The sequence below is a fragment of the Pectinophora gossypiella genome, chromosome 29 (genome assembly GCF_024362695.1).
Source record: "Pectinophora gossypiella chromosome 29, ilPecGoss1.1, whole genome shotgun sequence".
Taxonomy (NCBI): domain Eukaryota; kingdom Metazoa; phylum Arthropoda; class Insecta; order Lepidoptera; family Gelechiidae; genus Pectinophora; species Pectinophora gossypiella.
Window position 1 is genome coordinate 205,001 of NC_065432.1, and position 12,202 is coordinate 217,202.

At 40.4% G+C, this 12,202-nt stretch overlaps 1 protein-coding gene and 1 long non-coding RNA gene across 2 annotated transcripts in view; both read left to right on the top strand.

Annotated features, from left to right (window-relative positions):
* Positions 1-1,563, top strand: part of LOC126379662 (BTB/POZ domain-containing protein 7) — a 32,028-nt gene extending 30,465 nt beyond the window's left edge. Inside the window, exons 26-27 of the mRNA XM_050028477.1 lie at positions 268-346; positions 1,245-1,563. Coding sequence (XP_049884434.1) covers positions 268-346; positions 1,245-1,477 — 312 coding nt within the window. The 3' untranslated portion in view covers positions 1,478-1,563. The remainder of the gene's footprint in view (positions 1-267; positions 347-1,244) is intronic.
* Positions 1,564-1,625: 62 nt separating this feature from the next.
* On the top strand, positions 1,626-10,239 carry LOC126379645 (uncharacterized). The gene is made up of 4 exons (XR_007568358.1): positions 1,626-1,668; positions 2,218-2,284; positions 2,939-3,016; positions 4,385-10,239. It is a non-coding gene; the product is annotated as an uncharacterized LOC126379645 (long non-coding RNA).
* Positions 10,240-12,202: the final 1,963 nt, after the last annotated feature.

Consider the following 12,202-nt stretch of genomic DNA (forward strand, 5'->3'; position numbering starts at 1 on the left):
AGCAATTAAATAGATTAGTCTGTAATTCACTTAATTTTCAATAATAAAATCTACGTCCTTGGAATGTTGGAGATACCAAATTTATGGTTACATTTACGTCATCAACGGGCTAGCAATGGCGGCTTGAGCATACCTGGTCTTGTTATACCATGGGAAAAAAGATGTTTGATTTAAAAAAAAAAAACACGATATACAAGTTTACAACATATTTTTTTAAAATAACGTAAGCCCAGATTATATTCCCAATGATCCCGATTGGTTGTACAGGGTGGATGCGCGCAGCCATCACGCTCGCGTCCGGAGGAGGATGAGCTGCGAGCGGCGTTAGAGCTGTCTGTCATACGAGGTATTTACTATTTTTTTCTTTAAATAGTGGTAATCATGGTATAAGTAAACCAGGTATGCTCAATAGTGATAGCTAATAGTTCAAGGTTAGCCCAGCTGACGTCACCCCGCCATGCGTTGCCATTTAAAAAAAAATTACCCTAATAAATTATATTTACTTTGTAAAGAAATTTTGAACTTTTAGTAAAAGACTTATTTACAGTTTTAAGGATTTTTATGTATGTGACAAGTAATAGTAATTAAATACATTAGTAATAATAAAATTTACGTTCTTGCAATGTTGGAGATACCAATTTAATGGTAACACATACGTCATCAAAGGGCTAGAAATGGCGGCTTGCCATAGGATTGAGCTTAGCAGCGGGCTTAGCACCGCCAGCGTGTGACTCTTTCTCGCCTCGACATACGTCACCCGTCACTCTCTCACAGTACTGCACAGAGAGAGACAGATGATCTCTGTCGCGGCGAGAAAGAGTCGCGTGCTTACGGTGCTAAGCCCACTGGTCTAATTATACCACGGTGGTAATAACATTATCTGTTGATGTAAACTAGCGGCGCGCTACGACGGTCGTGTTGACGTTTCACGCTCATCAAGTTTCGTATTAATCAGTAACCACGCTGAAGGAACAAACAATTGTACTTTATAGGATTATAGGGAAGTAAAATTCATAAATAAGTTAAATATAAAAAAGTGAACGTCTTTTGTCGCGTTATATCTGTCTTTAGTAAACAGAATTTCATAATTTATTCTTGAGCTAGGAAACTAGCCGATTGTAACGAATGAAAATGCACTTGCCCCATTTTGGGCGCCAATTATAGTTATTGGCGCCCAGTGTGGGGCCGAGTTGTAAATATATTTTTTCTTTGTAATGATATCTCGATGTTCTGCGCCTGCGCAGCGTACTCGTCGCTTGCGCCGCTGGCGGCGCGCAGCTCGGCCACGCTGCCGCCCTCGTACCGCGCCGACCTCGCGCACCTGGCCGCAGGTACGTACGCCCAGATAGCTCCGCCATTTTATTTCTGTAATTCTATTTGCTTCCATCCTGACACACATCTCTTGCTTCCTCCACATTCACCAATCGTTTCATACACGCACGCCGGTTCAGAGCAGATCGTACTGTACCTTTTCTAAGCCTCTTCATACCCCGGTGGAAAATAGGCGTGAGTATGTATGTAGTATGTAGAAAGGGACTTACCCTGTTTAGTGACGTCATGGGTCAGACAGTAATGATGTCATTGTGTGCATGTCAGGCCGGGGCCGCGCCCCGCCGGCGGAGGCGCCCGCGCCGCCCGCCCAGCAGCAGCGGCTGCGGAGAGACGACGGTATGTACTTACTGTTTAATCAACATCTTCCTAGCGATAACCCGTTTTCACAGGGTCCGCTTACCAAACCTGAAGATTTGACAGGTCCAGTTTTTTACAGAAGCCACTGCCTGTCTGACCTTCCAACCTGCGAAGGGAAAACCAGCCCAATACAGGTTAGGTCACATACCTCCGAAACGTATTTCTCAGGATTGTGGGTTTCCTCACGATGTTTTCCTTCACTGTGCACGTGATAATCATTTCAATAGAATTCGAAATCAAGTTCGAATTCATGTTTGGACCATACCTTAACTTATTGGAGCAAAATTGAAGGAAAGTGAGGAAGAGGTAGAAGAACTTCATGGACAAGAACATAAGAGATTGGTTGAAGGTGGACAGCACAGACCAACTGATTCGCATGGCTGAAGACAGAACGACATAATATGGTCGCCAACCTTAGAGATGGAGATGTCCCTTGAAGAAGATACACATTGGGGGTACAGGCATGATGCTATGTTATCTTAAATACACTATATACATGAAATTATGACCATATATAATATGTTCCAGCGGCGGGCCGCGCGGGCGCGGCCAGCGCCACCCGGGACCCGCCGCCAGCCTACCGCCACGACTACAGGTACACACGCACTCAGCATCATCATTAAAGAGCCACGCTCTTGTCGGTGGAGTAATCGCCATCTCTCTCTTCTTCCCCGCCAAAACCTTCACCTCCCGATACGACACGACTTGCATCTTCTGTCGCGAAAGTATGGAACCGAAAATAATAATAAAAAATACTAAGATTTTCATTACATTTCCGACAGGAAATTCCACTTGATATAAGTCAAAGAGAAGTGAGAGCGTTGGGTTCACGATATAGAGGTCCGGGTTCTATTCCCGATGGGGACATTGGCGAAATCACTTTGTGAGACTGTCCTTTGTGTGGTAAGGATATTGCAGGCTTGAATCACCTGATTGTCCGAAAAAGTAAGATGATTCCGTGTTTCGGAAGGCACGTTAAGCCGTTGGTCCCCTCCACCACCAAGCCGCAGTGGAGCAGCGTGGTAGAGTATGCTCCATACCCGATCTGGTTGATTGAGGGGAGGCCTGTGCCCAGCAGTGGGACGTATATAGGCTGTTTATGTATGTATGTTATGTATTAAGACAGAATCATGGTCTGACTCATCCCCCTTAGTATTTGTTACGATGTCACTTACACCCCGCATGGCCATACCATGCCAAGGAACGAGTGCGTATGACTACTTGGTAATATACATTTACCCGCCGACAGGTTGGAACCCAACTACGGCAGCCCGGGGCCGGGCTCGCGGGGGCAGAGCCCTAGCAACTACGCCTGAGCCCGCACCAGGTATTTGTTCATTCTACATAAGTTTTACTTCGAATTACGGCGGGAATAGTTTGGTTAGGACCATAATGTAAGAAAACCAAGTATACTCAAAAGTGACAGCTAACATTTCAAGGTGGCTTTTCGGCGGGAAACGGGAACGGGACAGTTGCTTTCTTCATTGAGTAATCTAAATAATTAATACGAAGTGGTGTTTTGTGGTTAATGATCGCATTAAGTTAGTCGGAAGACATTCGCGAGTGTTATTATATTGGAGTATTCAATAAACAAAGTGTATCTGCCTATTTTCGCTTCGTGCCGGGAAGCCGCTTCATAACTCAAAAGTTTATGCGGACTTTTGAGTTAATTCGTTTGGGGTTCGGAGTAGGAGTCTACTCCGAGGGTGGGGGCTTAGGTTTCATCATCATCACCTTTCATCATTTCATTAATCATCAAGAAAAAAAATACGTCCGACATGGCTGTATGGGCATAGTTCCCTTTGCCTTACCCTTCGGGGAAAACCAAAACAAAAAAAAAAAAACATTTCAAGGTTAGACCAACTGACGAATCCGGCCCTGTATTGCCATTTCGTAAAAAAAAATTACCCACGACCAATGTTTTTATATTTACTTTGCAAAAATTTTTAGTCAAAGATTTACTACAGTTTTAATGATTTTTATATATGTGACAAGGAATAGTAATGAAATACATTAGTCTGTAATTCCCTTAATTTTCACTTAATAAATTTAAAATAAATGAAGTGAAATGTGGTTTTTTTTTCTAGGAAAAAGATTTTTCGAGAAAATGAAATATTTTAAGCGGTACAAATAAGCGTGTGTAATTTTTTAAATACTCATCAGTAGCCAATTACCGGACAAATGAAGGACGCAATCCATCTGTCGGTTTTCCCGACACGCCCGGGAAGACAAGTAGCTGGACGTGTTCTGTTTTTATTCGCTCCCAGAAGAGCATAGAAGCTTATAATATATTGGTGCTAATTCCTGCAGACACCATTTAATTTTATTTTAATCTTATCCGTTGAAAAAGAAAGGGACCGGTAATCGACAGGCATAAAATTTATGGAATTAGACGTCAAATTTAAGCACAAATCTAAAACAACCGTCTAAAAATTTTACATCGACCAATAACCCGACAGAATTAAGTAGACAGCACGTCAAACGGATTGCATACCATTGAGATGCCTATTTTATTCGCCCGGGTTATTCATTCGTTTTAAAATTAACTTGTTGACAATCATCCGTTCCTTTCCTTTTCGGCGGATAAGACTGACGGGTATAACTTAAAATAAAATTAGGAGGTGTCTGCAGCAATCGGGGCCATTAGCTCACAAGAATGAAGCTCTTTTTTTAAGTTTCTGATTTTTGTTCGCAGATTAAAATCCTCTCAGCGCTCCGACCAGTTGAGGTAGCATTGAATGTGGTTGCTTTGAGCAACGACCACCAGGGGAGACACCAGTCTACAGTGGACCATCAGACTTCGAAAGATTTTCCATAAATGTCAATTTATCTACAACAATATACTCGAGAAAAAAGCACCTAAATTCAAATCGTCATTTTTTACATAACGAACGTCTCATCCGTTAGCTAGCTCCATTTTCAGAAGTGTGTGACCTAACCTGTATTGGGCTGGTTTTCCCTTCGCGGGTTGGAAGGTCAGACAGGCAGTCGCTTCTGTAAAAAACCGGACCTGTCAAATCCTCAGGCTAGGTAAAATATAAACAGCCTATATACCTCCCACTGCTGGGCAACGGCATCCCTTCAACGAGAGGGAATATGGAGTTTACTCCACCACGCTGCTCCACTGCGGGTTGATGGAAGTGTTATTAAGTTATGGAAAATCAGTCGAAAACTTGCAAAGTAACCTTCAGAGCTACTCGGAGAGGTAAATAAATATTGTACTACAAAGGACGATGTGTGAGTTTAATGATCTCAATACGAACATGTATGGAAGTGTATGGAGTCATGCATTGTATGGAAATGTGTGGAGACACACATTGTATGGTTACGTTGTGACAAGGAATTATTGGTTAGGCTCGTGTTTTGTTGAAGAAACATTGTATTGTTGAAACTTTGTAAAAACAAAATTTATTAATTTTAATGTTTTATAATATATTTTAAAGTAATGATGGGTTCAGATAAAATGATATATTATGTGATAATATATTATCGGATTTGTTTTTAAATAGACTGAAATGAAATATGTTGCAATGTGACATTTTATGTTTTACTTTACAGCCGAGAGAATAAATTTGAATGTTTTTTTAATCGTATGAACATGTTGAATTTTAAAAGTTATTAAAATTTCACTTTTTAATAAATGAAACAAGTCACATAATCATAAATTCACTTTTGCAACATGAAAACATAAAATGATCGTTCAGACAGACAGTGATGTGAACATATGTAAATATTATACATACTAGTTTAATTAATAATTGTACTATACATAGGACTGGCGTCTATTCATACACACATTAATCCAAATACAAAAGTTGTAACCTAATCATTATAAAATATATCGATTTTAGTTCGTTATAGATCACGCTAGATGTCGCTGTACAGAATTAAAATTATATTTATTATAATGCTTAAGTTACAAACTAGACACATTGCATATTTAAAAAAAAAACATGATCTTGTATGGAAATTTCCATACAGAGTTTTGACTGAAAGTTACTTTTTTTTTTCAAATAAAATTGTTAGAAAAGATCTCTTACAAAACACTGCCGTTAACATAAATACGAATATAGGGTGGTGTACGAAAGTTTGTGATATTTGTTTTGAGACTATAAATGTAAAGGACTTAATAAAATAATAAAAAAATAAACGTTATTTTAGAGAGAGGTTTCAATCTTCCGACGACAAAACCGGCCGGGTCTGCATGACAACCGCGCCGCGCGCGGCGCGAATTATATCGAGCGCTTCGAGCATTAAAGGATACGAATGTTATCTACGCAGATGGACGTCAAACAGCTATTGGTCGAAGGCCTCGATATAATTCGCGCCGCGCGCGGCGCGGTCGCCGTGCAGAGCCTACTGTTATGCCCAAAAGTGACAGCTAACATTTCAAGGTTAGCCCAGCTGACGTCATCCCGTCCTGTGTTGCCATTTCGTAAAAAATAAATTACCCACGACCAATGTTTTTATAATTACTTTGCAAGGAAATTTTGAACTTTTAGTAAAAGATTTACTTAGTTTTAATGATGTTTATATTGTGACAAGTAGTAGTAATTAAATACATTAGTCAGTAATTCACTTAATTGTCAATGATAAAATTTACGTCCTTGGAATGTTGGAGATACCAATTTAATGGTAACACAGTGGTAACACTTACGTCATCAATGGGCTAGCAATGGCGGCTTGTCATAGGATTGAGCATACCTGGTCTTCTTATACCATGGTGAACCTAATCTAATCCTAGTCAATCTATAAAAAAATCGTGTCCTAACAGATCTCCAGTGTGTTTGTCACGAAATAAAATCATAATATTCAATGTAATCAAACATTTAGTTATTATAGAATAGACGCCAGTAATTGTAAAATATACGTCATATAAATAAATAAATAAAGTAATATGGAACATATGTCTACCGGTGTCCGGTACGTGCTGCCCGCGACAGCGACCGCGCGACACAGACCACCGGTAACCGTAGCATGGAATGCGCGATAAATGAAACAACGATATTGTCAAATGAACCGTTTCTATTGGCTCAAATTACTGTTGCCTGTCGATAGTTATATATCGATATATGCGGGATCCATGCTACTGGGCGGTGCGTCGTGATATGTCGCATAGTTATCGTTTTAAGGCGAACTGTGAATGCGGTTCAGCTCACGTATGTTGTAAGTACAGAGAGGTTTGAGGTTTTTTTTGACGTGACTTATTAACGATTAAACGAACTTACCCAAGTGAAGTTCCATCACAATGAAACAATTTCAGGCTACGTTCACGAAAAACAATATAGATAGCGCTGTACAGTGTTGGCTCGTTTAACCTTCTAATTTCATGGACAGACATATGCATCTTTTATCTTTGTTTTTTGTGTATAAATGATGACCCTTTTTATTACACCAAGGTACAATTACAACTTCCACCCATTATTATTCTGATCAAAATAAAGAGAAGCAATATAGGTAGCAACATCATTCTATATTATAATGTGATCCAAATATCAAGCAACAATTAGTTTTATATATGCTTCTGCCATTACATTACATTTTTAAATAATTATGTACCCCAGCAATGAGAAAATAGGTAATTATCACGTTAGAAGTGAACAACGCCATCTATCGTGTGTTTTGGGAACGTCGATTGGAAAGTCCCTTAATGGCCCCGATTCCTGCAGACACCTCCTAATTTTATTTTAGTTATACCCGTCACTTTTTTTATCCGCCGAAATATTGTTTCTCTTTATTTTGATCAGAATAATAATGGATGGATAATTGTACCTTGTTGTAATAAAAAGTATCATCATTTATACCCAAAAACAAAGATAAAAGATGCATACTATGTCTGTTATCCATGAAATTAGAATTCGCTATATAAACAAAACACTTAAAGAAGCACTTTTCTTTATGATAATAGCAATTTCTTGAATCAATTTATCAGTACAGTAAAGTGGAAAAATATTCCCCCTAGTAGCTATATCTGGATAAATATTCCATTCTTCCTGCCAGTAGGGATATGTGGAACAGGGGGAAGAAAAAACTTAACAACAACACCTATCGTATTTTTTGGGAACGCCGAGTCCCGCATTACTCCTCTGTGCTTACAAGGTACAGCTGTCACGCAAATTAAACAAATCTGAATAAGTATGTAACTACGATACTGCCATTTGATCGCGATGTATATAATATATACTAACATAAATACATAATTAGTCGACCAGCGTGCAGCTCGGCTCAGTTCTTGTGGAACTGACTTCTTGCCACGGGGTATGGGGTTCGGGTTTGTGTTATACAATGTCCGGGCGTGTTTGCAAGTGAAATTGATTACACCAGCTCACGAGTCTTTAAAGCGAATATACATACGTGTAGTCACGCCTGTAATCCCTAAAGGGGTGCGCAGAGCTACAAGTATTCAGAGATTTGCAGTCACTGTTGATACGAAGGCTTAAGATGGATATGATGGACCTTATGGTGACCTATCGCCAGTATCAATTCTCCACCATGTTGGACAAAATCCCTCTGTCGGTTTTCACGACATACCCGAGAAGACAACGAGTGGACGGATTAGCAAGTGGACAGGATACGTACAGTTCATGACATAACGATAACCTCTTGTATACACCGACCAATGAATGCCAAAATACCAAAAAAGCCACGGAGGGCTACAGATCGTGAGCCTAACGCTTTAACCACTAGACCACGGAGGCTGACCATGTAATATTTTACTCGCAAACACGACCACGAGCTGCCAAGACTGAATTCTACCCTAGATTTTATTTTACATTGTACTGTATTGAGTGGCGCGGGTCCTGTTGTTCCTGCAAACATAATGTTCTATCGTGTGGGTTGTGAGGTGGATTACCAACCTCACCAACCCTGGTGTCAGGGTTACTATTGAGCCGCCAACGGCCCCTGACATGATCGTATAACGACTGCATATATGAAAATGCTGTTTTGTTTACAAAGCATAAATTGGTGCTAATTCCTGCAGACGCCGTCTAATTTTATTTTATATTACACCTGTCGTTTTCTTGTCCGCCGATAAGGAAAGGGACGGATATTTGACAACTGCTAATTTTAGGAAGAAGAGGGCGAGTAAAATAGGCATCTCGCTTATATGCAACCCGCTTGACACGTGTTGTCAACCTAATTCTGTCGGGTTATTGGCCAATATACAATTTTGGAAGGCGTTTTTAAAATTCTGCCTAAAATTGACGTGTGTTCTATAAATTTTATGTATGTCGATTACCCGTCCCTTTCTTTTACAGGGGGTAAGAAAATGACAGGTATAACTTAAAATTAGATTATGTGTTTTAATTAACATCTTGTACTACTTAAAGTAACACTTAAAATGTTGGAAAATTCTAGTCTTTCCACAACAGGACTCGTGACGCAACCAACCATAGCTGAAGGGAAGTAAACCTTATTGTATGATACGCTCGGTTCATGTTCGAGCGACGATAGGATAAGTCTGTGCCGACTGACGGAACCACCATAAACGCTGTTTCAATTATATTTGTGTTGCAATTTTACTATGGCAATGTCACACCACAAACGCTCCATCATCATCACCAGCCCAATAACGTCCCCACTGCTGGGGCACGGGCCTTCCCTATGGATGGATAGGGAGATCGGGCCTTAAACCATCACGCGGGCCCAGTGCAGATTGATGGTTATTAACGACTGCTAATGCAGCCGGGACCAACGGCTTAACGTGCCTTCCGAAGCACGGAGCGAGATGAAAACTTTTTTATTTGTGGTCACCCAGGCGGCCGATACGCATTGGTGCGGGGTGCGGGGAGTGACCGTTGTATACGGAGTTATTGTTCATTCAATGGAAATGCTGCCGATTCTGTCAAATTGATTATAATTACACAATGCAAGTAAAATTGTAACACAGATTATTGAAATAGAGATATAAAGGTGCTAATTCCTGCAGACGCCGTCTAATTTTATTCTAAGTTATACCTGTCACTTTCTTATCCACCGAAAAGGAAAGGGACGGATGATTGACAGCTCTTAATTTTAGGAAGAATGAGTAAATTAATGGATAACCCGGAAAATCTAAAAAGTATCTCGCTGGTAGTTTTGTAAATTTCTGCCTAAAATTGACGTGTGTTCCATAAATTTTATGCTTGTCGATTACCCGTCCCTTTAAAGTAAAATTAGGAGGTGTCTGCAGGAATCGGGGCCAAATTTTTATTAAAATTATTGTATAATTTGTTATGTTTTAAACAATTCCAAAATTACTTTAAACCGAATGACCGTAAATTTTCGGTATAAAGCCATCGGTTGTTCGGTAGTAGTCATGGACCTAGTGTGGACCTGTATAATCGTTGACCTATTAATAAATCTGTAATTATTATAATGGACCTATTAATAGATCGATGGTTACAGTATTTATTGGTCAGTGGTTGTCATCGCTGACCTATTAATAGGTCAGTGGTTATAATAGTTGACCTACAAATAGGTCAGTTGGTTGTTTGAAGAACTGTGTTCGGAGAAGTTGGTCGGTCGTTGTTGAGCAAATATTATGTATAAATAAAATATTTATTCACATCCCTGCATTTTTATTTGTTGTAAAAACTTATTTATGGCCCTGCATTTAACAGTTAAACATACATACATTAACTCCGGCCTATTTCCTACCGGGGTAAGCAGAGACTATGGAATTTCATTAGCTTCCATCCTGACACACTTCTCTTGCTTCCTCCACATTCACCAATCGCTTCATACACGCACGCCGGTTCAGAGTAGATCGTACTGAACCTTTTCAAAGGACATCTCCAAATAAATCAATAAGGGACTCTTCAGGCTACATTCCTCAAAAACAACAACAGATGGCGCTGTACAGATTTTCCTTCGTTTAACCTTCTAATTTCATTTTTCCTTCTTTTATCAAAAACAAATCAAGAGATTTATTGCAATTGTGCAGTACAAAAAAATCATTGGTTATAATTGTTTTTGGGGTATAAATGATGACCCTTATGGAATTATTACACCCAGACACAACACATCTTCCATCCATTATTATTCTGATCAAAATAAAGAGAAGCAATATATCATCATCATCATGATGATATATTGCTTCTAAGGGTAAGGGTTCTTAAGGGTCATCATTTATACCCAAAAACAAAAGAAGGAAAAATGAAATTAGAAGGTTAAACGAAGGAAAATCTGTACAGCGCCATCTGTTGTTGTTTTTGAGGAATGTAGCCTGAAGAGAAGCAATATAGGTAGCAACATAATTCTATAAGTACATAATGTGATCCAAATATCAAACAACAATAAAATTATTTTTAATCATTATTTACCAGAGTAAAGAGAAAATAGGTAATTATCACGTTAAAACGACAACGCCATCTATATTCTTTTTGGTAAACGTTGCCTGGAAAGTCCCACATGAAAATGTGTATTTATAAATAAAAAATCAAAACTACCTACCTTGCACGAAGTTATAATGCACCTCTGTCGGCGAGACCCTCCACCTCCCATGGAAAACTACACACACACACATCTAATCAAGGGACATGTGAAAGGTACTTGCTCGGGCTTTTTCCCATTTCACAATATACGAGTCCACATAAACACCGCCGAGGCGACGTCCGTCGCCCTCCGCGCTCCGATCGCAACTGACAAGTACTGCCTCGACTACCCCCCACTCCCCCTCACGCCACCTGTCGACGGAGCGCTGCAACTTCATTGCAATCGTCGATGTATCACTTTTGCGTAGGTATTCATGTATAGTATAACCATAGGTAAAAAATAAAATCTATGACGGACACTTTAATCTGAAAAATGATGAATAGAAAGATGAAAGAGACCTTTGCCTTTGCCAATTTGACTTCAGTCCGCCAATCAATGTTCGACCGCCTTCCGCCCTGATTGGCGGGCTAAGTATCACGCTGACTTAATCCGCCAATCAATGTTTGACCCTCTCCTGCCTTGATAGGCGGGCAAAGTAAGTATCAAGCTAACTCAGTCCGCCAATCAATGTTTGACCCTCTCCCGTCCTGATTGGCGGGCTGAGTACCAACGTGACTCAGTCCGCCAATCAATATTTGACCCTCTCCCGTCCTGATTGGCGGGCTGAGTACCAACGTGACTCAGTCCGCCAATCAATATTTGACCCTCTCCCGTCCTGATTGGCGGGCTGAGTACCAACGTGACTCAGTCCGCCAATCAATGTTTGACCCTCTCCCGTCCTGATTGGCGGGCTGAGTACCAACGTGACTCAGTCCGCCAATCAATATTTGACCCTCTCCCGTCCTGATTGGCGGGCTGAGTACCAACGTGACTCAGTCCGCCAATCAATGTTTGACCCTCTCCCGTCCTGATTGGCGGGCTGAGTACCAACGTGACTCAGTCCGCCAATCAATGTTTGACCCTCTCCCGTCCTGATTGGCGGGCTGAGTACCAACGTGACTCAGTCCGCCAATCAATGTTTGACCCTCTCCCGTCCTGATTGGCGGGCTGAGTACCAACGTGACTCAGTCCGCCAATCAATGTTTGACCCTCTCCC